Source organism: Littorina saxatilis, linkage group LG2 (assembly GCF_037325665.1).
Source record: "Littorina saxatilis isolate snail1 linkage group LG2, US_GU_Lsax_2.0, whole genome shotgun sequence".
In the NCBI taxonomy this organism is placed as follows: Eukaryota; Metazoa; Mollusca; class Gastropoda; order Littorinimorpha; family Littorinidae; genus Littorina; species Littorina saxatilis.
The window spans coordinates 20870600-20896671 of record NC_090246.1 but is presented as its reverse complement, the minus strand read 5'-3'; the positions used below and the strand labels follow the sequence as shown (position 1 = coordinate 20896671).

The 26072-nt window shown below is 43.0% G+C and overlaps 1 protein-coding gene across 3 annotated transcripts in view; it reads left to right on the top strand.

Annotated features, from left to right (window-relative positions):
* The window catches only part of LOC138958454 (serine-rich adhesin for platelets-like), a 156640-nt gene extending 131279 nt beyond the window's left edge, over positions 1 to 25361 (top strand). For all 3 annotated transcript variants that reach the window (XM_070329619.1, XM_070329621.1, XM_070329620.1), the window contains 11 exons: positions 777 to 1871; positions 8229 to 8274; positions 10234 to 10331; positions 12752 to 12907; positions 13377 to 14144; positions 14973 to 15047; positions 16610 to 16737; positions 18759 to 18906; positions 19217 to 19471; positions 21184 to 21258; positions 21931 to 25361. In XM_070329619.1, the coding sequence (XP_070185720.1) occupies positions 777 to 1871; positions 8229 to 8274; positions 10234 to 10331; positions 12752 to 12907; positions 13377 to 14144; positions 14973 to 15047; positions 16610 to 16737; positions 18759 to 18906; positions 19217 to 19471; positions 21184 to 21258; positions 21931 to 22071 (2985 nt within the window). In that variant the 3' untranslated portion in view covers positions 22072 to 25361. The remainder of the gene's footprint in view (positions 1 to 776; positions 1872 to 8228; positions 8275 to 10233; positions 10332 to 12751; positions 12908 to 13376; positions 14145 to 14972; positions 15048 to 16609; positions 16738 to 18758; positions 18907 to 19216; positions 19472 to 21183; positions 21259 to 21930) is intronic.
* The last annotated feature ends 711 nt before the right edge of the window (positions 25362 to 26072 follow it).

Sequence of the window (26072 nt, the reverse complement as noted above, 5' to 3'; positions counted from 1 at the left end):
GTTAAGTCCTTTGTACTGGAAACTTGCATTCTCCCAGTAAGGTAATATATTGTACTACGTTGCAAGCCCCTGGAGCAATTTTTTTATTAGTGCTTTTGTGAACAAGAAACAATTAACAAGTGGCTCTATCCCATCCCCCCCCCCCCCCCCCCTTTTCCCCGTCGCGATATAACCGGAACGGTTGAAAACGACGTTAAACACCAAATAAAGAAAGAAAGAATAGTTCAGTGAAATGTATCACTTCAGAAAAATCCAGGATCACATTTTGCAGGTTATTATAAAGGAGTGCTTAAATTTGTCCAAATTGTTCTTAACATGCTCAGTGTTACCGTCAAGATTGAGGTGTAAATTTTACAGTAAGAACTCTTTGCACGTTCCAGATATAAGAGAAAAAAACACGTGTTTTTTCAATCGCTTTTTATAAGTTAAAAAGAGAAACAGGTCGCCATACCAGCATTCCTGTTATTGCCCAAAAAATTGCTTGTAATCCTTTCTACCCCACCTATTTTGACCAAGTGTTTTTTAGCCGAGACCAGCTGTGCTGCAGCAGACCACTCAGAATTGTAGTAACTGTGTAGTAACTCTGTATCAACACGCTGGGATGCAGGCGTTAGATGGACGTTACAGGAAGCGACTGAAGCTAACAGTCTGAACGGATATATCCGTACCTGGTCAGATAGAGCCATATGAGTGGGTACGGATATATCCGTACCTGGGAGACAATGAGTTAACTAACTTATCAAACCTCTTTTCACTCTTTTCATTGGCGGTTCCAGGAGAGGGGTCACAGTGCGGAAGACCGGCGCAAGCAGTACCACAAGACGCGGTCCAAGCGGCGCAACACGGTGGAGAGCGGGGACGAGGGGGGAGATCTGCGCAGCCAGGACTCTCTCATGAAGAGCGTCGACTTCAGCACCACCACGGAGTCCACAGACAGCGGGGAGCTCTCCACCTCCGTCCCCACCACCCCTGGGGACGTCTTCCTGGACAGGGCCCCATCACCTTCCATCATGGGCTTGAACGCGGGTGGAGCCGGACCTTCCTTTCCCTTGGAGCGCCTGTTGGACGTCGACGAGCAGTACTTACCGGACAAAGGGTTCGCTTCTCATGCCGGCGGCCTGAGCCGGTCTCGGCAGAAGCTGACTGAGAAGTACAATGCTGATCTGGACAATGACGCCAACTATTTCGTTTCTCCGCCAGGCTCCAGGCAACCTACTGTAGAGAAGGCCGCTACTCTTACGGACGCGCAGGCTTACAACCTCGAGCATGAGCTCGACCATGCAGGTGGTGGTGGTTCTGGTGGAGAAAGTGGTAGTAATGGTGGTGGTTCTCGAGTTTCGAGGACAGACAGTGGTGATGCGCACACTTCCAGGACTGGGAACCTAAACTTTGATCTCAAAACGAAAAGCGTGACGATAGTGGTTTCTGATGATGGGAGAACGCAGCGCGTGGCGGCTCCCGGCTCTTTTCAGCGAGGATGCAGTTTGAGCGGACCCACAACAGGCGGTGGTAGTAGTAGAAATGGCAACGGTGATACGAAAAGCAGAGGTGGAGGGATGAGTTTTCTCAGCATCGTCAACGCGCCGGTGGACAGAATGTCGGATTCTGGATCCGACCACACTTTGGTGGACCAGCACTCTTCAAGCTCCGGGAGTCCAAGGCCTCTCGCTGGATCCGAGAGTCCGGGCTTCCCCGGGAGCCCTAACCCTGGTTCAGAAAGCCGCTTGTCCTCTCAGAGCGAACAGAAGGCGGAGTCCACGTGTCAGCTGCAGCAAGGTCCCGTGTTGTTCGTGTACCACAAGAACAGCAGAGACGCCCGCTCATCTCCTCGTGATGAGAATGACAACCTGCCTGACTCCTTGGCTGCGAAGGTGAGAACATCTACTAATTTGGGGGTGTGGATAATATTATGAGGTTATGATTGTTGGACTTGTGTGTGTGTGTGAGAGAGAGAGCGAGAGAGAGCATGTGTGTGTGTGCCTGTATATATATATATATATATGTGTAAGAAAGAAAGTGTCTGTCTGTCTGTCTGTCTGTCTGTCTGTCTGTCTGTCTGTCTGTCTGTCTTTGTCTCTGTGTTCTGTCTGTCTGTTCTATTGGTTTGTTTCTTATTGGTTGGTGGATTTCTTCTTCTTAACTTCACCTTTACATCTACTTCTTTTTCTTGTCTTCACGCGTTTAATGATGCGGTAAAACTAACGTAAAATTCTGCATCCCAGTTTGTTTTACAAGGACTCGACTCCTGTAGTAGTGAAAGCACTCCAGTCAAGGCAAACACAAAACATCCGACAAGTTTTCGATAATGATGAAGAAAAATATAAAAGGAAATGGAATTTGCATGTGGTTTTCACCGAGGCGTGTGTTGTAGCGACAAACATGTATCTTTGATCTGACCTAAGATTGATCCAAACATCACGCGAGGGAAGATGAATACTCCAGTGTGCTCTAGTTTTTGACTCAATGCAGCATGATTAGTATTCATGTACGCCTGAAGCATGTTTGCTAAATTTACCAACAGTGACCCCGGTTGAATGAGGCGAGAAACAGGAGGATGTAGGGGATGGCATATTCTGCTCACGTGTTGAAGGCATCCTGAACTCAGGTTAAAATGAGTTACTTCCCTTCGGGTCTCATTTATCCCTGACAGGATGCCTTTGTTTTCCTTCTCTGAAGAGGAAATCGATTGTTGACATTTATAGAACTTTTCGTAATGTGTTATTGATATAAGCAGATTAGCGATCGTCGATAATGATTTTTCATGGTGTTATGTAATTTTTGAATTTAGAAAGGAATTGTTATGTAAGACACTTTCAAGCGAGCTATATCTTTCGCGGATGTATTTACTGTGAAAACAACTCTAAATATGGCAAAAGTGTCACGTGATAATCAACTTTGTCACGTGATCATAACAAAATGGCTTCGGAGCAGACGACTTTTTCCGTAACCAGTTGGGAGTGATGGACCGGCACGGTTGGCCTAGTGGTAAGGCGTCCGCCCTGTGATCGGGATGTCGTGGGTTCGAACCCCGGCCGGGTCATACCTAAGACTTTAAAATTGGCAATCTAGTGGCTGCTCCACCTGGCGTCTGGCATTATGGGGTTAGTGCTAGGACTGGTTGGTCCGGTGTCAAAATAATGTGACTGGGTGAGACATGAAGCCTGTGTTGCGACTTCTGTCTTGTGTGTGGCGCACGTTATATGTCAAAGCAGCACCGCCCTGATATGGCCCTTCGTGGTCGGCTGGGCGTTAAGCAAACAAACAAACAAAGTTGGGAGTGATGCAACAATATCACGGTCTCCTTCCCACAGCAGTCTCAAAATGTCGACTTGTTTTGACCTTAGAACGATGTCTTTATCATAACTGTGCTGAACAGAACGGAGATTACTGTCGAAGTCGGCCATTCTACAATCACGTTCGTCTTTCGTCTGTTATCAGAAACATTAGCGAAAAACATATGGGAGATAACTCTGTATTCTTGTTTTGATAGATTTCCCTTTAAAGGCACAGTGCGCCTCCCGTAAACCATCACAGATACTGTCAGGCTTTTACACACAGTACAAACACCCTTCCATTTGAACGCTCACCAAACGGGAACATCCTTGGTGCCCTACGTAAAGAGCGAGCAATTTTCAAAGAATTTATTTTGCAGATTGTGTCAGAGACAATCGGACCGTGGTGCGTTTTGGCGCTACACCTAACTTTTAAAATCTAAACAATAAATTGACAGTTTGTTACACAAACATTCTTAAATCATAAAAGAATTCTTTTTTTCATCAAGAAAAGATCAGTACAATTCGAAGTTTTTAAAGTTTGAACAAAGAAAAGCCCGGAAGCAGGGTCACGCAAGGTCGTGGTTTTCGTAGCAGACGACGGTTTCTGCCTATCGCCAGTTCCTCTGAACAGTCAAATGTCATCGCGAGAGTTCTTGTGAACCACAGCCGTTTGTTTCGTGCATAGTCAGAGGTACATAATAACGTGCTATTGCAGATAAGCTCACAGCGAGTCGCATTCAAATTACTAACTGACGACTGCATTGTGAAAAAGGGAAACTGGATCACGATGGCTCAGGGGTAAGATAAACCACGCAAAAATAAATTCTTTGAAAATTGCTCGCTCTTTACGGAGGGCACCAAGGATGTTCTCAAGTGGTGAGTGTTTAAATGGAGGGTTTTTTTTACTGTGTGTAAAAGCCTGACATTATCTGTGATGGTGTACGGGAGGCTGGCCATCACAGAGCTCCCCGAGCGTCTACATAGGACAAGCATACTTCCATTTGAACGCTCACCGAACGGGAACATCCTGGCTGCTTTCTGTCGAGCGTGAGAAATTTTCAAAGAATTTATTTTCGTGGACTTGGTCCTCAACAACAATGGCGCCTCGTTTTGCTGCTGGACGGCTGTTGTGAATACCGGAATTCACGCCCGGACAGTAAGCCTCCCGTAAACCATCACAGATACTGTCAGGCTTTTACACACAGTACAAACACCCTTCCATTTGAACGCTCACCAAAACGGGAACATCCTAGGTGCCCCACGTAAAGAGCGAGCAATTTTTTAAGAATTAATTTTACAGATTGTTTCGAACACTTTTTGGACCCATCCTGAACTCAGGTCAAACATGAGTTACTTCCCTTCGGGTCTCATTCTATCGATGTAAACTGGCGATAGCCGTGAATCGATGATTATCAAAATGTTTTTGGACCGTGGTGCGTTTTTGCGCTAGACCTAACTTTTAAAATCTAAATAATAAATTGACAGCTTGTTACACAAACATTCTTTAATCATAAAAGAATTCTTTTTTCATCAAGACAAGATCAGTACAATTCGAAGTTGTGAAAGTTTGAAAAAAGAAAAGCCCGGAAGCAGGGTCACACAAGGGTCGTAGCAGACGACGGTTTATCAGTGCATATCGCCGTTCCTCTCAACAGTCAAAAGCCATCGCTAGAGTTCTTGTGAACCACAGCCGTTTGTTTCGTGCATAAAAACGTGCTATTGTAAATAAGCTCACATCGAGTCGCATTCAAATGACTAACTGACGACTACATTGTGAAAAAGGGAAACTGGATCACACGGGTTCACGATGGCTCAGGGGTAAGATAAACCACGCAAAAATAAATTCTTTGAAAATTGTTCGCTCTTTACGGAGGGCACCTAGGATGTTCTCAATCGGTGAGTGTTTAAATGAAAGGGTGTTTGTACTGTGTGTAAAAGCCTGACCGTATCTGTGATGGTTTACGGGAGGCTTACTGTGCCTTTAATGCGCGTAGTAATTATTCATCCTGTTAGAGAGACAGAGCGATAGCGTGGACCGATGATTATCAGAATGGTGTTGAAGGTATATTGGACCTTGTCTATGACGACCACACAAGTGGCCAACCTAAAAGTAGTCGTTGTAGACAGATGGTGGTCATGGAAAGGCGAATTTTATGGGGTGGGGGAAGCCTTGTCGGGGATGGTTTGGTGTGTTCATAATGAGCAGGTGGTCGTTAGTGAGAGGTGGTTGCCAGTGTAGGTTTGACTGTACATTCCGTATGGTGTATGCGATCATGTTACCCATGATAGCTCTTTTCAGGTTTTTACACGGGATAAGACCAGGACCTTAAACATAAACACTTACCAAAGTTTAACAGCTTAGCTGCTTTTTGTGCTGAATGGTGATTTTTTACATTTAGTCAAGTTTTGACTAAATGTTTTAACATAGAGGGGGAATCGAAACGAGGGTCATGGTGTATGTGTGTGTTGTATGTGTGTGTGTGCGTGCGTGCGTGCGTGTAGAGCGATTCAGACCAAACTACTGGGCCGATCTTTATGAAATTTTACATGAGAGTTCCTGGGATTGATATCCCCGAACGTTTTTCTCCTTTTTTCGATAAATGTCTTTGATGACGTCATATCCGGCTTTTCGTGAAAGTTGAGGCGGCACTGTCACGCTCTCATTTTTCAACCAAATTGGTTGAAATTTTGGTCAAGTAGTCTTCGACGAAGCCCGGACTTCGGTATTGCATTTCAGCGTGATGGCTTAAAAATTAATTAATGACTTTGGTCATTAAAAATCTGAAAATTGTAAAAAAAAAAAAAAAATTATAAAACGATCCAAATTTACGTTTATCTTATTCTCCATTATTTTCTGATTCCAAAAACATATAAATATGTTATATTTGAATTAAAAACAAGCTCTGAAAATTAAAAATATAAAAATTATTATCAAAATTAAATTTTCCAAATCAATTTAAAAACACTTTCATCTTATTCCTTGTCGGTTCCTGATTCCAAAAACATATAGATATGATATGTTTGGATTAAAAACACGCTCAGAAAGTTAAAACGAAGAGAGGTATAGAAAAGCGTGCTATCCTTCTCAGCGCAACTACTAAACCGCTCTTCTTGTCAATTTCACTGCCTGAACGGTGGACTGACGATGCTACGAGTATACGGTCTTGCTGAAAAATTGCATTCTGTGAGTTCGACAGCTACTTGACTAAATGTTGTATTTTCGCCTTACGCGACTTGTTTGTTTTTGAATTTAATCCGTAACTGACACCAGTGTCATGAACAGCGACATTAATTTAAACAAGTCGCGTAAGGCGAAAATACAATATTTAGTCAAGTAGCTGTCGAACTCACAGAATGAAACTGAACGCAATGCAACGCAGCAAGACCGTAGCATCGTCAGTCCACCGCGCACGGCAAAGGCAGTGAAATTGACAAGAAGAGCGGGGTAGTACTTGCGCTGAGAAGGATAGCACGCTTTTCTGTACCTCTCTTCGTTTTAACTTTCTGAGCGTGTTTTTAATCCAAACATATCATATGTATATGTTTTTGGAATCAGGAACCGACAAGGAATAAGATGAAAGTGTTTTTAAATTGATTTCGAAAAAAAAAAATTGATAATAATTTTTATATATTTAATTTTCAGAGCTTGTTTTTAATCCGAATATAACATATTTATATGTTTTTGGAATCAGCAAATGATGGAGAATAAGATAAACGTAAATTTGGATCGTTTTATAAATTTTTATTTTTTTTTACAATTTTCAGATTTTTAATTAATTTTTAAGCCACCAAGCTGAAATGCAATACCGAACCCCGGGCTTCGTCGAAGATTACTTGACCAAAATTTCAACCAATTTGGTTGAAAAATGAGGGCGTGACAGTGCCGCCTCAACTTTCACGAAAAGCCGGATATGACGTCATCAAAGACATTTATCCAAAAAATGAAAAAAACGTTCGGGGATTTCATACCCAGGAACTCTCATGTCAAATTTCATAAAGATCGGTCCAGTAGTTTAGTCTGAATCGCTCTACACACACACACACACACACACACACACACACACACACACACACACACACACACACGCACATACACCACGACCCTCGTTTCGATTCCCCCTCGATGTTAAAATATTTAGTCAAAACTTGACTAAATATAAAAAGATAGTCTGGGGATACGGGCTAATTGTAGTGCATTGCAGACATATTTGGCACCCCCCGCGGGTTAGGGGGAAGAATTTACCCGATGCTCCCCAGCATGTCGTGTTTCTTGTATAGAATATAGTCAATGTTTGTAAAGATTTTAGTCAAGCAGTATGTAAGAAATGTTAAGTCCTTTGTACTGGAAACTTGCATTCTCCCAGTAAGGTCATATATTGTACTACGTTGCAAGCCCCTGGAGCAATTTTTTGATTGGTGCTTTTGTGAACAAGAAACAATTAACAAGTGGCTCTATCCCATCTCCCCCCCCCCCCCCCCCCCTTTCCCTGTCGCGATATAACTTTGAACGGTTGAAAACGACGTTAAACACCAAATAATGAAAGAAACATATTTGGCAATATCTGAAGTAAGCCTAAGGTGACAGAAGGTGATTGATGCAGATGTCCTTTAGGCCAAAAAAAAAGGTCTGTTTACGGTAACATAGGCCAAAAAAATAGGGTCGGTAGGTCGGGAATTTATTTATTTTTTTTTTTTTTTCCAAAAAACCATATTTTTACGTTATTTTGCCAAAAAACCAAGATTTTTTTTTTTTTTTCCCCAAATGCCAAAAAAAAGTCTAGGGTCGCGCGAAAAAACTAGGGTCGGTCGGGTTACCGTAAACAGACCTATATTTTTTTTTGGCCTTATATTATTTCTGTCTCTCGGTCTCTCAGTATGCCCGTTTTTTCTGTATTTGTCTCCATGTTAATCTATCTGCTTGCTCATTGTAAACTCAATCTGATATTTTTTCAGGGTGAAAACGTACATCAGCATCATAAACACCAGCACAATATTGATGGTAAGTCACTATTTCAGTCATGGAAACATGTTTTTAGGTTATAGCAATAAGTGATCATATATATACATTGAACTGTATGAACTTACAGTTGATAATAGTTAAGTAAATGTGAACATGTTTGAGTCAGGCCTACTGCAGTTTGTGTACATGTGTTATGACTCTTGATTGGCACCTTTCTATTCGTTGCACTTTTTCTTTACGCTAGGGCAAAGCTTAATTTCGTTAAAAAGGAAATGATTATTACACGCAGCGTGTGAGTAACACTTACATGCTTTTTATCCGTAAAGCTTTAGGAAACTAGGCCATTCGCGTATAATATATATTGCCTACTCAGTAAGATTATTAGCGAGACATTTATGGTATAGCTAGCAAGGGCAGTAAGTGAACAAAACAAACGTCGCTCTGTGTGCTTAGCTATGTAACTGCCGGTTGACACCAGTAAACTGTCTGCGACTTCGTACTACCAATGTAGACTTTGTTGTAGAAAACTACGTAGGTCCAGTATCCATATCAAGGTATAACTTAGTTGCCTCTTCTAAACCTCAAGCTAGACTGTGACAGTATTTTCGGAGCAAGAACTTGAGTTCGGTAGAGATCTTTTTATGAACGTCGAACTCATGAATTGTGTGCGCACATTTCTTGCTTCTTAAACAATGTGCGGCTTAAACTACTTTGCTTACGTGCCTGTGTTATTGTGCGTGTTTTTCACCTGTACCTTAGATACCAAAGACAGACGGTCCTTTCAACCACCTGTAAAATATGTGTATCTTTTTTGACAGGTAGCTTCTGCGAGGTCATGTTCTGTATGTTAATTAGCGTTCTTTGTGCGTTCCCTGCGTACCTCTGCATGGTGTTTGACAGGAGTTTACACCTGGAGTATAACTAGAATGCAAAGGTTAGATATCGTTTGATGTCATGACATCTTGTGTGATGTTCACAAGCCTGCAGCGATGGTCACAGATATGCTTCGTTGATGTTTTAGGTCAGGGCTATTATCACAGGAGTGTGCCGCTTGCATAAAATAGGGGGTCAGGGAGAGGGAGGAAGGGAGATTATATTTGTGCTGTGACTTCAATATAAGCATGTAATACTAGATGAATACCCGCTTCGCCGGGTACGGCTGCGCCGGGAAGAAGTTGAGCCGAATACCCGCCTACGCCGGGGACCCGGCCGGCGCACCGCACGGAGGAAGGGAGACAAACGCGGCTGAAAACACTGGAGAAGATAAGGAAGAGTTACTGGGAATGGATCGAGAGAAAAACCAAAATCGGTTCAGCGCTGCGCGCGAAAAACCAAAATCGGTTCAGCGCTGCGCGCTGAGAGCACGTGTTGAAATATCTCATCGATGAGGTTGTGTCCGGGGTGTAGCTGAATACGGTCTCCAAATTTGAAAAAGATCCACCGAGAACTTTGGCTTGGCATCGCGGACACACACACACACACACACACACACACACACACACACAGACAGACAGACAGACAGACACACACACACACACACACACACACACACACACACACACACAGACAGACAGACAGACAGACAGACACAAGTCTCTCTCTCTCTCTTATTTATTTTAAAAAATTTATTTTTTAAATTTGTATCTGTATATACAGTTATAATGTATTAAGTTTGATGTGATAGTTCTTTGATTATATTGTTTTCTGTTCTTGTTGACCCTATATTAGGGCGAGGGCTGGATGTAAAAAAGCAATATTCTTGCTTATCTATTACCCTCGATAATAAAGATTTTGTCTTGTCTCTCTCTCTCTCTCTCTCTCTCTCTCTCTCTCTCTCTCTCTCTCTCTCTCTCTCTCTCTCTCTCTCTCTCTCTCTCTCTCTCTCTCTCTCTCTCTCTTCCCCTTCCTTTCTTGTCCTTTCGTTACTGGGCCAAATTGCATCATAAGCATGGTCTCCGTTCTCATTAAATAGAATTTACATGTTAATGTCATTTGCAGATGACTTGCCCCGTATGAGCAGTATTCAATCAGATAGCAGTGGTTTTGGAGACGCTGAAGTGACTGGAGATGCTGCTTTAGAAATGTCGTCGCTCAAGGTATACCTCATTTTCCTGTTGTTGTATCACGAAGAATGATACATTACACATGTCAAGCAAATAGTGCGCGTTTGTTCAATATTGCTAAAGAAATAACATACAACACATTCAATTCACACAAAATTGAATTACCGCTGTGTACCGACAGACATCCCAGGTTTGTTTAGTACTAACGAGACCCCCCGCGGGTTAGGGGAAAGAATTTACCCGATGCTCCCCAGCATGTCGTAAGAGGCGACTGACGGATTCTGTTTCTCCTTTTACCCTTGTTAAGTGTTTCTTGTATAGAATATAGTCAATTTTTGTAAAGATTTTAGTCAAGCAGTATGTAAGAAATGTTAAGTCCTTTGTACTGGAAACTTGCATTCTCCCAGTAAGGTAATATATTGTACTACGTTGCAAGCCCCTGGAGCAAATTTTTGATTAGTGCTTTTGTGAACAAGAAACAATTGACAAGTGGCTCTATCCCCTCTCCCCCCTTTCCCTGTCGCGATATAACCTTCGTGGTTGAAAACGACGTTAAACACCAATTAAAGAAAGAATAGTACTAACGAGAAGTTCACAACACGTAAAAGATAGTATACGTAAAAGACTTATAACAAATAAAGGAAAGCAGCATACGCACAATGCTGACGATCTGCCGACATATTAAGTGTTGTCCAGTTAATGCCGATTTCTTTTGCCAAGTACAAAGAGTGCAAACAGGCCAATGAACGCCTTTTTGCACGCAAACAAGCAGAAGATCACTGACATGATAATCATTTTTACATTTTGCATTCGCACAATGCGGACGATCTGCCGACATATTAAGTGTTGTCCAGTAAATGCCGATTTCTTTTGCTTAGTGCAAACAGGCCAATGAACACCCATTTGCACGCAGAGGCATAAGATCACAAACATGATATTATGAGTTATTTCTAATATTCTGACTGTTAGCAAATGATAACAGACATGTCGAGAAAAAAGATATCAAGCATGAGCCTTTTTGGGCGAATGCTGATATCGTTTGTGAGACATGTCTCTGTTATCATTTGCTAACAGTCAGCATATTAGAAATAACGGTTTTATTACCGTTTAATTCGACCAAAAGAAATTTCGAAGCGACCCCGCGAATTAGACAGAACAGCCGCAATGGGATCTGGAGCGCTCCTACCTGATTATGCCTGTCAGTCAAAGAATTCTCGTGACCTGGGTCAGCCAATCAGAGTAACACACCTTACGTGATGAATATTCACTGGTCAAATGCGATTGACACACAACAAACCATGTTGAACATGCGTTTCGGTTGCTTCGCTTTTTCTTGTTGAACAGAGAGCGACAGATTAAGAACCGACTCCAGACGGATGGGAAATGACGTAAAGATACATTTGATGTAAAGCGAGTGACCCAATTTCACTTGATTTTCCGAACTTTGATAATTTAGATTTCAAGTGAGCGAGCCGGCATTGCACACTCAGAGGATGGGCGGCAGGGCCGGACTAGGCGAAGAGGAGGGGGGGGTTGCCAGTGGTGGCCCAGGGGGATGTCCCCCCTGGCGGCAGGGGCGGATCAGTTCATTTTATGACTGGTTTTGTTCAAAAGTATATTGTGAAGATATGGGTGTGAAGGCGCGAAGCGCCGAGCCGACGGCGCGAAGCGCCTAGCTTGCTAGGGGGGTCCGGGGGCATGCCCCCCCGGAAAATTTTGAAAAAAAGGATGCAAAATGGTGCAATCTGGTGCATTCTGAGGATGATCATTACCAGTTTCAGGCAGCAGATTTTGTCACTGATTAATACCCCAAAAATTGAAACTCAATGTAAAATAAAGAAATGCATACCTCATTCAATATTTTTATTTTTTGGCTGGGGGGGGGGGTCCGGAAACCCTAGAACCCACCCCCCCCTCCCTCCCCCTCGTTGTGGGGGTCAGGGGGCGAAGCCCCCTGAAGCTGACGGGTAGGTCATATTCTGAGATAGGAAAATGGTCGCTCCTTGCATGAAACGGCATAAAATAAGCAATAATAAAAAAAATTAAATAAGTAAGGTACATGTTTAGGCTAGGGGGGGGTTGCGCAACCCCCATAACCCCCCCGGTAGTCCGGCCCTGGGCGGTGCCTCGCTGTTCCGTAAAGCACCCACCGACAAAACTCGCTTTTCGGTATTTTTCAGATAAAGAGAGTATTATCTGACAGCATTTGAAGTGTCATTCTTTAGAATAAATCACACTGATATTGCTGATTTAAATTTTTACTTTGTCTTGTTTATTTTTAGCTTGATAAACAAAAAAGGTCCCTGCCTGAACGTTATAACATTTAGAGGGTCACATAGAATCCGTCCTGAATGGTCAAAAAGCCATATGGGGCACTGAATTGGTAATAATAATTTATATCCATACTTGAGCATGATGCGGACATATATATATTGCATGTTTTTTGTGTGTAGGTGAGTAACCTGGGCAGCAGCTGTGAGAGTAGTACCACCATGGCATCCACCGGCACTGTCATGGGCAACGGCAACAACAGCGACAACCACTTCAACAACAGTTTCAACGGCAGCACGGAAACGGCCACCGCACATACTACTGTCCACACGCAACAGGTAGCGAGGATTTTGATGTGTGATGCGTGTAAATACGGGTGCATATTTGTGTATGAGTCTGCCTGGCTGTCTGTATTCTATTGTCCTTTTTTATTTGTCCTTTGTTGACTCACCTGAGTGTCTGGAGAATCTTAGTAATCGCCAGGGTTCGGCCATCCTCGAGGTAAGTTGATCGTGGACTTCCTCTTCTTGATCTTGTTTGATTGCTTGTTTGTTTGTGTGTTGGTTTGTTTACTGTTTCTCTATCTCTCTCTGTACCGATTTACGTTTAACGCAACTAGGTTCTTGTGAAGGAAATGAGTCTGTATGCTTGCATTGTGTTTTGTTACTAGTTTCCTGAACAGACGAAATCCAGAATCAGACCGCATACATTCACAGTATGTATAGCGCAGGACAAAGCACCACACACATAGGAGCACATGATTCAGCAAAACCGTGCACATTATAATTATGTCTGTATTGCATGCAGGGTTCCTTCAACACCCACCGCAAACGATCCCAGTCCACGGAGAACCTGCGTTCAGACTCACCATCCGCCCACAGCGAATCAGGTCGCCGGTTTGTCACCACGTGCTACATTCCCAACCTCAGCACCAGGGGGGCGGCAGGCTCTTCCGCACACAGGGCTCCTGTCAGGACTTCCACGTCATATTACCAGTCTCAGCCATCCCTTGTCCCCACATCTTCCACCAGCAGTAGCGGAAGACAAGTCAGAACCCAGATTTCCATGGTGTTCAGAGAAAAAGACAGATCAGGGAGAGGGTTTGTCGAGCAAAGAAAGAACGAGACGCCGCTGTCAGAAGAACTAGCTCTGGCCTCCATTCCAGGAGGCGCAGCTCAGGCTTCTTCTACTCCTCGTTACGCAAGCCACCACACCGTGTTTTCAGTGCCCAAACTGTCTCTGCGGAAACCCACGCTAGACTCTAGCTCTGTGGACGGGAGCAGAGGCAGCGGGGACGAGCTGGAACACGACGACAGGGCGCTGAGCTACTCTTCGTGGAGTAGGGAGCTACCCATGTCTCTGCCTCGAGGCGGAGGTGGGGTTCCACGTCATCACCATCGCTACTACCCCGGGGTGGAGGGGGAGGTGGGTGACGGGGGGTCGGGGGCGTCCATAGAGGGGAGCAGCGTGTACTCCTGTGCCTCCACCACGGACAGCATCGCCAGCGGCGGCAGCACTGAGCTCTTGGACTGCCAGAAGCTCATCAGACTCATCAACCAGCCTACTTTATTTAAGGTACGAGCCTGTCGCCTATACAGTGAAACCCCCCCTTTTAAGCCCACACAACCTGAGAAAATGTGGGAGTCTTAAAATGGGGGTAAACTTAAAAAGGCTATGAACAGAAAGTCTGAGAAACGAAGGTCTTAAAAGGGAGGGAGTCTTACATTGGAGGATCTTGGCAGGTGGGTTCCATTGTACCTCAGTAGTTTTGTGATCATAATACTCAATGTACCCCCCGCGGGTTAGGGGGAAGAATTTACCCGATGCTCACCAGCATGTCGTAAGAGGCGACTAACGGAATCTGTTTCTCCTTTTACCCTTAAGTGTTTCTTGTATAGAATATAGTCAATTTGTGTAAAGATTTTAGTCAAGCAGTATGTAAGAAATGTTAAGTCCTTTGTACTGGAAACTTGCATTCTCCCAGTAAGGTAATATATTGTACTACGTTGCAAGCCCCTGGAGCAAATTTTTGATTAGTGCTTTTGTGAACAAGAAACAATTGACAAGTGGCTCTATCCCATCCCCCGCCCCCCCCCCCCCCCCCCTTCCCCGTCGCGATATAACCTTCGTGGTTGAAAACGACGTTAAACACCAAATAAAGAAAGAAAGCACCTAGATGTGGGAAGTTATGTCATCTTTCTCTTATGTATGTACCGCAGTCAATCTTTGTTCTGCTGGAATTCATTATCGAAAACAAGAATTTGGAGTGTTTGTTCTGTTGGTACCATGTTTGTCGACTTCATCTTTTAATGGCATCTTATGGGCTGATATATGCATGTTTGGTACCACGTGGCCATGGGTTTCTTTTCGCAAGTGCATACAGTTGTGTTGTATTTGTTTCAGGGCCAGAAGGCACACCTCGTGCACTATAGACCCAAGAGACATCTTAGAGACTGGCCAGCATTGCTGAAGAAAAAGGTAACCTCACTTTTCTCTTCCGCGCGCCCCTTGATGTTGAATTTGTGTATCTCAGATGTATCTGCACGGGGAAGCCTTTCGTGTTATATTTCTATGTATTCGTCTGTGAACTGTTGATTTAGACCATTTTATTCAGAGAATTACAGATGACAATGCCGTATACAATTAATTGGAGAAGTGGAGCACAACAAACTAAGTTTATAAACGTGCTCCTAAAAAGCGGCGTAAGATTTGGCGGACAAATACAACGTATATATGTCAAAAGGATAAGATCTGTGGTCTATTTTGCAAGGATTTTCGTTGCAATCTTTCTTCTTCGTTTAAAACTAAAACCGTATGGCTGCCAAAATGGCGCCGGGGTACAAACGATCATGCACGTAAAAATGCTCTCGTGCAAAAACACGAGTTAACGTAGAGTTACAGCCCATGAACGAAGAAGAAGAAGAAACCTGTTTTGTAATTATACTTTTGAGACCAAGGGTAGGGCGGATGGTGGCGAGAGAGGTGAAAGGAGGAGGGGATGTTTACAGTGCCGTGTGCGGGGTTGTGGTTAGTACCCGACAATGTTTAGCTCAGGTACCGTCGCGGCTGACGTGCTTCAGTTCTATAGGCCCATTGCAGAAACTCAAGTTAACAACAGCATTCTACTCGGCGCGCGCGGTATGAGAATCACGGGTCGTAACTCTCTGGAATTGGTCACCCGCCGCCATGTTGGATGCATTGCACGATCTCTGACAGTGCTTGAGCGTTGGGTGGCGACTCGACAAAAGTGAAAATGACACGTTGTGTGGCCAAAAACTGCAGTCAGCAGGCACACTTTAGGATCCCTAAAGTTGTTTACCATCAGGGTGACAACTGGAAGGAAGTTACTGAGCGGAGAAGACGATTATAACTGGTTATTTTTTGCTGTGTGCAGTGCGCTAATCAACAATTGTCCATCGGTTGTGCCTTTAGAGTGAACACTGTGATAGGATGCTTTGAAAATTATACTTTGCAGTAGTTACCTGAGCTGCATTGTACCTCATTTGCCTGTCTTGAGAGCTTTATCTTGTGAATTTTGGTGCACTGTCTGCATGGTAATTTGAGATAAAGAATAAATAAATGAATATAATAATGTATTCTTGCCTTACTTTTTATGTTGTGCTGTTGTGTTAAAAAGGCAGATCCCCTTTGGACTCATGCATGCACAGTTTTCTTCATTTTGTCTGCATGCACAGTGAAATACGCAAAAAGAACAAGAGTGCAACGAAGAAAACTAACAAAGACGGCATCCAATATGGCGGCGCGAAGAGAGTATGAGCGGAGTTGTGCCCCTTAGAGCTAAAGCTAGCCGATCCATTTGATAACGTCACGCCGAGTAAGAAGAATGAATTGGACCTATACCGAACACGTGTACTGCACCCTCATTCGAGGAAACTGCACCGCGCTGCTCTGGACATCTCTCCTCACCTTCAAGGCAGACTGATACGAAGAGGTTTAAGTTACAGCGACCCTAGCGGCTAAGGCAAAGTCAAATACTCGTCTCAAAACTAATTAATATTTCTTCTCATGTGTGCGTGCAGAAGCTACAGGAGGAGACGCGGCTGGCCCAGTACGCCATGCAGAAGTACAAGGCTGAGCTGAGCATCATGGAGACGTCCATCATGGTTAGATACCAGATGGCTTACGAGGACATGACACCAGAGGATAGGTCAGTTTTGACACAAGGACTTTTTGTCATTTAAAGCTTTATAGCTTAGTTGGTGTTGGTGACTACTTGTCTAATCTGAATAAATGCATTGTTTGTGTTACTGGACCGTCGAGGCGGTGAGAAAATAATCTCCTTGTATATGTTTTTGTTTTTGTTTTTACATTTAGTCAAGTTTTGACTAAATGTTTTAACATAGAGGGGGGAATCGAGACGAGGGTCGTGGTGTATGTGTGTGTGTGTGTGTGTGTCTGTCTGTCTGTCTGTCTGTCTGTCTGTGTGTGTGTGTGTGTGTAGAGCGATTCAGACTAAACTACTGGGCCGATCTTTATGAAATTTGACATGAGAGTTCTTGGGTATGATATCCTCGGATTTTTTTTCATTTTTTCGATAAATACCTTTGATGACGTCATATCCGGCTTTTTGTAAAAGTTGAGGCGGCACTGTCACACCCTCATTTTTCCATTAAATTGATTGAAATTTTGGCAAAGCAATCTTCGACGAAGGCCGGGGTTTTGATATTGCATTTCAGCTTGGTGGCTTAAAAACTAATGAGTGAGTTTGGTCATTAAAAATCGGAAACTTGTAATTAAAATTATTTTTTTATTAAACGATCCAAAAACAATTTCATCTTATTCTTCGTCATTTTCTGATTCCAAAAACATATACATATGTTATATTTGGATTAAAAACAAGCTCTGAAAATTAAAAATATAAAAATTATGATCAAAATTAAATTTCCGAAATCGTTTTAAAAACTATTTTATCTTATTCCTTGTCGGTTCCTGATTCCAAAAACATATAGATATGATATGTTTGGATTAAAAACACGCTCAGAAAGTTAAAACGAAGAGAGGTACAGTAAAGCGTGCTATGCAGCACAGCGCAACCGCTACCGCGCCAAACAGGCTCGTCACTTTCACTGCCTTTTGCACTAGCGGCGGACTACGTTCAGTTTCATTCTGTGAGTTCCACAGCTTGACTAAATGTAGTAATTTCGCCTTACGCGACTTGTTGTTTTTACTCAAGACGAAAGGCCGTAAAATATAAGCATTGTGCGACGTAGCGGTTGACCTCACAAATGTGGCTCTGTTCCTCTCAGGGCACTGGTAGGTGATCCCGGCACGGTTCCACTCCTGAACCTAAAGGCCTTTTGTTAATTGAGCCCGTCTGCCAAACGGTTGTGTGACGTGTCTAGTGTGTTGGCGAAGTGTCTTGTGCTTGTCACTTCTCGCTTTCAGCCCTCACCGCTGGCTAGCACCGTCTGTCCTTTTTAGGACAATGCGAAAAGAGAGCAGAATGCGTCAGTCTCTCCTGCCAGTACAATAAGCTCTCTACAACAAGCCCTATGTAGTGCCTCCATCGCGGCGACAGGCGTAAACTGGGTACCGCAAGGCCCCAGGCTAGACTACAAGGACTCGGAGGAGGTTGGTCCCTAGACGTGCGGCACGCGGGCCCACCGGTGTGTGGAAACGCCCAGGTACCCACGAACCAACCTCCAGCTATGGGTCAAATAGCCGGGCAGGATAGGCTCGTCAATCCTGGCAGGCAGCTATCCTAAGAGAAGACCACTCTGAATTCAAAACGAGGGTAGAGGAGGCTCATCATCCATGGAAGGAAACTCGTCTAGGAGAAGGAAAACTCCGAAATGAAACCCACGCAGTCCCTCGAAGACGGAACGGCACTGGCCTTTTTTAGGCGGGGAGCAGACCGGGTGCCTACGCTACCCTCGACAAATGGTTGTTGTTGTTGTTGTTGTTAATTGAGCCCGAAGTTGACTTCACGAAGCCTTTTAACCCAAATGTCAGTGCCAAAGCTTCGTGCAGCGAGCTTCGCGAGGTGGACTTCGGGAAGTAGACTTCCCCAATTAATATAAGGCTTTTTACCTCATGCAATTGTGAAAGAAAGGCAAGGCTAATAGTTTCACGTTAGGGAAAGGTCTGCGTGATCACAGTTGCCAACGCTGTAAACAAGGAACAAACAACAATTTCAAATGTTAAAACCATGTGTCCTGTGATCTCCAGGGAGGACATAGAGGAGCTGCAGCACCTGTGGGCGGAGGTGCGACGTCAGGTGATGGAGACAGAGCAGTTGCTGACGTCTCGCATGAAGGCCGTTGCTGCTGGCAACGACAACTTTAACTCCTTGGCCTCCATCTCTGTCCTGCATCGGGTAGGTTTTTCATGTTTGTCACAAACACACACGCACGCACACGCACGCACGCACGCACACACATTCACACACACACTCACACACGCACGCACGCACGCACCCACACACACACACACACACACACACACACACACACACACACATACATCCCTCATTTCATGGGCCCTGCATAAAGGACATACAAAAACGATTACTGTGTATTTCTTCATTGGCAGCGTTTGTTATTTGGCCCTTTGCAATTGCCATTATTTCAACATTTCTCTGACTTAAAGTGACGAACACTGTAAACGTTCTTGGTTTTTTCTTTCAGATGATCGAGTTGCTGAAAGAACAGCTGTTCCAGAAAGAGGTAGCCGCGGGAGATGAGGAGGAGGACGAGCTGGAGGAAGAAGAGGAGTGGGAGGAGCGAGAGAGGCGGAGGATGTACCACCGGCCAAGGGGGTTTTCCTCCCGCTATACCTCCGGTAGCTGGGGCGAGCTGCCGCGTTCCCCACGAGTGAGGGGACGCCACTCCTCCTCCGCTTCCCACCTCAGTCCCGTCTTCACTGATACATCGTTTGACCAGGTTAGTTGTGTTACTTCCCTTCTTCCCGTGACGAACGTTGCACTTTCGTTTGACTCTTGAATTCCTTTGGTAAAGATTAAAGTAAAGATAGTACACCGAAGGCGCCATTTTGGAAAGTTGTCTGACGATTTGGACCTTAACTCATTCGCTGCGCAGCTAAATTTCCCCTGTGTTCCCTGCCAACGCGCGATTTAGAGCCATTTTGAAAAAAATATTAAAAATCAACAACACAAGATAACCTTACATACCTTATGTTTTTGCAAAGTTTGAAACTTACTCTTTTAGAAAATATATGAAACATTTGAAAGTACATACCTTTTGTTGTCTTCATATCCACGCAAAATATCCAATTTGAAGCAAAACAAAAAAACTTTCTACGTCATGGGTTCATCATACACAATGTCATGATCGACACTTGCATTGCCCGAATCATCACCCAAATGATCGTCCATTGGCACAAAATCGTCACCAGAATCTAAAATATCATCTCCACTATCATCATCACTGAGGTCAAGATCAGAACCGTACTGAATAACACGTTCTAGCACTCTTTTCAAGTTACTACGTCTCAGCAGAACGATCCGCCATCTTGGAAAAGTCAAAACACGTGGGTCGCACACCGTCAACAAAATTTTTATTAATCCCAACAATTTAAGGGAAGGAACTGTTTACAGTGAATGGTACCACTGTAGACAGATAGAAGTTCATTGCAGGGGTTGTTTCCCTTGGTCAGCAGGACCGTTTACACCGTTAAAAATTCGTGATATCCGTCGGAACTCAAGTGCCGGCACGCAGCCAACGCTAAACACAGGTGTCGGAATTCCAGTTCCGACGCGCAGCGAATGAAAGTTCAAGGCACATTCGCTGTACTGTAGGGTAGAAACACATGCAATGATTTGCTCATAACTGCTCCGAAACTATGCCAAATAATTAAATGAATTTTAATTTAATCAGCAAGCGGTTTGCTTCGCCCAGCTCTCCCGTGTCAGGAGCCGGATTCCGTTCGTCATCATATTTTATTTAGTCCTCATAGATACCCATTCGTCAAAGCAGATTTAGACCGTTGGATTGAGGAAATCAAACCAACAGTCTAGCAAACGCATGCATATTTTGTACACTACAGGTCTAAAACGCTTCGCATAATATAAACACACACACTGTCTGTTGGAGAATATCACGCTCTGAAATGACTACCAAAGCATTTAGATTTGAAAAATAGAACGCTCAAACTCTAATTCTGAGACCTTCCTCGTGTGTGTTGTCATCTATTCAACTCCCAAAACGAACTCTGTAGCTCTCGGCTCAATTTCAAATCTGTATCTCTAGAAAAAGCGCATGAAATACTCAGGGGCGAAAGGTAGGACGAAAGTTATGACTAGCACAAAAAGGCGTCACAATAAAAATTACAGTTTGGAATCCTCACTGAAAACACAGCCGTTTTCAATTGGAGTAACTCAGCGCTCAGACGTTTATTTTAAAGTATTTCTGGTGTGTGGTCACATAATTACAACCCCCCAACCTGAAACTGTGTAGCTCTTGGGACGATGTCAGACAAGTTTTCTTGTTAGACAGTATCACTTAAATGTGTTGTTTTTCTGTTCGTTTTGTTTTACAGTTTTAAAGTTCTGTTACTTAGACCAAGGCTTTAGTACTATCAGGAGGGAGTTGTTTTGTGTGTTTTTATAAGGAGAAAATGTTGTCCAACTGTGCAGATGCGAAGCTCCCTGCTAGCAGACGTTCGGAGCGAGATGAGGACCAGTTTACACACCCTGCAAGATGACTTACTTGTGAGTGAAACACTGCATTCTTTCATGCTTGCGCTTTTATGCAGCATATGTGAATGTTCGTAACACCTTTTTGAAAGGACCAGCTTAATTACGTTTAGGTGTTTACATGGTAAAAGTAAGGCATGAGAGTTTTCCAGGGATTTCCGATACTTTCTAAGCTCCAGGTAGAGTTCTTTAGATCCGCGTATTGCATGATGTTCTACCATTTTCCCATAAAGTACTAATCACATGCAGCCAGGTATCCAGCACTGTCAGTTAGGTAAGCGGTTTTTTTGTTGTTTTGTTTTTTAAATAATTGTTCTCCTGATTGGTTTCGGCGTTATTCATATTAAAGGGTTTCTTTCATGCCACCCTATTTCCCATACATTACGAAGTCCGCTGGATGTCTGTGTATGATGCGCTGTGTTGAGATAATAAAAGTTACTTAAAAGACATAATGTTTTACTGTAATGTAAGAGATAGATAGATAGATAATTTATTGCCAAGTGTACAATACATGAATGAACATAAAAAATACACGAGGAAAGCAGCTTGCTGTGTGATAAAAACAAAAATAAATAGCATTCATACATCACTGGCGCATAGCATCATACATACATGGGTAAGACAATTTGGTATCACATAACTAATACATACATAATGTACTTAAATTCACTGTTCATGTGTCCCCAGAAAAGAGACAATGAAATCCATCGTCTGCAGCTGCAGCTAATGTTGGAAAAACGAGACAAAAAGCCAAGGTCAACTCAGTCTTCGTCCTCGTCAAGGTCGTTGCCAAGGAAAAGACGTGACGCCAAAGAGACCGATGTCTGACACGACATTTCCAGATGACACGTTGTGACGCCAGCCATTGGATGTCTTCCTGCCATAACAATATTAACGCCAACCAGTCCTGTGTTGCGAAGCTTGAAGTGCCTTCATTCTGTCAGAAACAAATATCTTTGCAACACAGCGAACAGATAATGCACAACAGATTTGAATTTGAATTTATTTTAAATTCTAGTAGTCCTTGGTTTACTGCTTCTTGTCCTTCGTTGTCGAAGATGTCAAAGACTCAGGGTTGGCTTGTATTGCTGGTATCGTGGGTCCGGATGTGGCTGATGAGGTCTACCGGGTGCCAGGCCAAAAATCCTTGTTTTATTACACTCCTGTCGGCACAAGGTTCAACAAGTGTTTTGCACTGCGTTTTTGAGAAGCGCGCAGACATAGCATCTAACTGGGATATTTGCGTAACCAATTGAAACAGCAGCAGTTGATTTTACTTTTGTGTACATGACTCTATTACACAGATGAGAAAGGTTTCTGACAAATTAAATGGATGGCTACTTAAATCAAAAATCCTGATCATTTGTTTTTCTTCAAAGATTTGTAAATACTGAGAATAAAGATCGGTGACAATATGGGGATGTAATTGTGCGTGGATGAATAATCTTGTTCAAGTGTTGGTTGGGTTTATGCTAGAGCCAACCAATATATTGTTCTGTTGATGATCTCTGAATATCACTTGAGTGTGTTGCATCAAAATACAATAGTTTTCAGTTTGTGTGTGAGCGTATGTGTGTGTGTGTGTGTGTGTGTGTGAGTATGTGTGTATGTGTGTGTGTGTGTGTGTGTGTGTGTGTTTGTGTGTGTGTGTGTGTGTGTGTGTGTGTGTGAGAGCGTGCGTTCGTTTTCTTGGGGTGTGGTGCTTGTGGTTCTGAGTCTGTTTGTTTACCTTGATACATAATTCTGATGATTTGTATCTTCTCAACTTACGTTTGTGTAGTGTTAAGATCCTCTCTTTGCATTGAAACAATATTATACGGCATTTAAATTCTAAGCATCGTAAAGTGTGTTCATGCCACCTCGGACCCCCCCGCGGGTTAGGGGGAGTCCCATATTGGTTGGGACGATAAAGAATTGATGCTCCCCAGCATGTCGTAAGAGGCGGCCAACGGATTCTGTTTCTCCTTTTACCCTTGTTAAGTGTTTCTTGTATAGAATATCGTCCATTTCTGTAAAGATTTTAGTCAAGCAGTATGTAAGAAATGTTAAGTCCTTTGTACTGGAAACTTGCATTCTCCCAGAAAGGTAATATATTGTACTACGTTGCAAGCCCCTGGAGCAAATTTTTGATTAGTGCTTTTGTGAACAAGAAACAATTGACAAGTGGCTCTATCCCATCTCCCCCCTTCCCCCGTCGCGATATAACCTTCGTGGTTGAAAATGACGTTAAACACCAAATAAAGAAAGAATGCCACCTCGGTGTTGTGAGCTTCGAAAATTGTCAATGAATATTTTTGGTTTTGTTCTGCATTTTGTTCTTGTCACATCGTCACCTTTTTTCAGGTCACACAAACGGTACAAGTAATTGGATCATATCACTGCAATAATATCACCCTCCTTGTATAATCAGGAGATTTTAGTAGGCAGATGTATACCTGCAATGTGGGTGTTTTTTGTGGGTTTATTTTTAATATTTTTTGTTTTATAACTGACGGGGGCATTGTGCCTAAAGTGTTCCTTCGTGTCATGTTTCATTTTGCATAAGAGTCCTGAACGCTCTTTTAATGTGCATTTATCAAGACCACCGATTTGACCCGTTTCACTTTCAATTGTATTCATTCGCCTCGTGATACGAAACACAATGTGATATCATTACTGATCGTCTTTTTTTGAGTTGCACATTATCGCATAAAGCATGTCAGTAAGTTGTGTTTGGGCATGGGTGTATGCTCGTGCGTGTGTGTGTGAGGGGGGGGGGGTGAGAGGGAGAGTCAGTGTGTGTGTTTGGTGAGAGGGAGAGTTGGTGTGTGGTTTTGTGTGTGTGTGTGTGTGTCAGTGTGGTGAGAGGGAGAGTTAGTGTGCGTGTATGTGTGTGTAAGAGAGAGAGAAAGGTGTTGTTTTTGCTGTTGCTGTTGTTGTCATTTTGGTGAACATTTGCCCGTACCGTCCGTGCGCAAGGACAAATGTTAACATTTGCAACATGTAGATTGTATTTGACCGCTTCGGGTTAGACGCGTACGAATGTGTTCTAAATCGGGAGAGGGGGGGGGGGGTTACCCTTTAAATGTTTGCAACAGCTTCTATACTCTCTGTTTTGGTGTTGGTGTTCCGTAAGCGTTTTGCACGTTAGATGTGTATCAGCTAAACCGATATGCAGCCGCTGTCTGAGCTGCGTTTCCATTTGAAAATGTCAAAAATATTAACTTCATGACTTTGTGTAACTAAAGTTAATAGAAATGGATGTAAAAGTAGAACCAACCGGCTTTTTACATAGCGCATGGACGGTTATTTAACAGTTATGACATAATGGAACACAATTTGCGAAAAGACAGATCCATGTGAAAAAGATACCGTACACTAAACCTAACGATCATCACACTCCACCTTTCACCCCGTGCCTTGCTAATTAGTGTGTATGTTTGTGTGTGTGTTTATTTGTTTGTTTGTTTGTGTTGGTTGTATGCCATTTCCTTTGTTATCCCCCTTGTATCAGTTGGCTTTTGTTTTCTGAATGGTTTTTCACCTGTGTTGTCAGTGTTATGTAAACTGCGGAGGTTGACAGAGTATAGCGCTGAATATAGTGCAGATTCAATGATAACAAGTTATGAATGGATTGTAGGAGTATTAAAAGCGTGTGAAATGAAAACTAATGTTACAATGCAATGAAGCTGGATAATTATGGCATTCAAATTCAGTGATTCAACACGATTCCATTCTTCCATTACGAAAAATTACTAATTGCATTTTGTAATATTCTGTACATACTTGTGTACATTTTATTCTGTCTTCCAGTGTCATTCCAGTCTGTATTGCATCCTGGAGACTACAATCTGTGTTCACTTATAGTTCAATGTTATTTTTTTTCAGATGCAATTTATGTAATTCGAGTCAATAATTATATTATTTTTGCTACAAGCGTATTAAAACTGCATTGTTCTTGATTTTAACTTCTGATTTCTGCATTTGAAATGTGTTTGTATTGGAAACTTTCCAGTATTCTGTACCATCTGACATGGCTGAATTGTCTTATATTTCCTCTCCAGTTTCTGTAATGCATCTGTGTTGAGAGAGATAAGTGTTCTTACATTCGTGCAGCAATACACACAATTATGCAAGTATCTGCGTGTTTTTTTTTAATTTACTCTGTGTGTGTGTGTGTGTGTGTGTGTGTGTGTGTGTGTGTGTGTGTGTGTGTGTGTGTGTGTGTGCGTGCGTGCGTGCGTGCGTGTGTGTGTGTGTGTGTGTATACGTGCCTGGTATGGTTTCAAGAATGTACCACACTGCATAAATATTTTTCGTTGATTTTTGTCGTCTGTTTATCTGAAGTATTAGTTTAATGTACAAATGATTCCATGTAAACAGTCGCCGACATTCTACATTTACACTTTCTTTGCACAAGCTTTTGCCTTCTCTCCATCAATCTGTTTTTTCCCCATACACAATGGCTTGTGACAACAGCGTGTTCCCTTTTTTGTGTCCAAATGTGGTGCAGATCTCCTTTTTAACTTTTTCAAAAAAAACCGCGGGTTAGGGGGAGTCCCATATTGGTTGGGACGAGAAAGAATTTACCCGATGCTCCCCAGCATGTCGTAAGAGGCGACAAACGGATTCTGTTTCTCCTTTTACCCTTGTTAAGTGTTTCTTGTATAGAATATAGTCATTTTTTGTAAAGATTTTAGTCAAGCAGTATGTAAGAAATGTTAAGTCCTTTGTACTGGAAACTTGCATTCTCCCAGTAAGGTAATATATTGTACTACGTTGCAAGCCCCTGGAGCAAATTTTTGATTAGTGCTTTTGTGAACAAGAAACAATTGACAAGTGGCTCTATC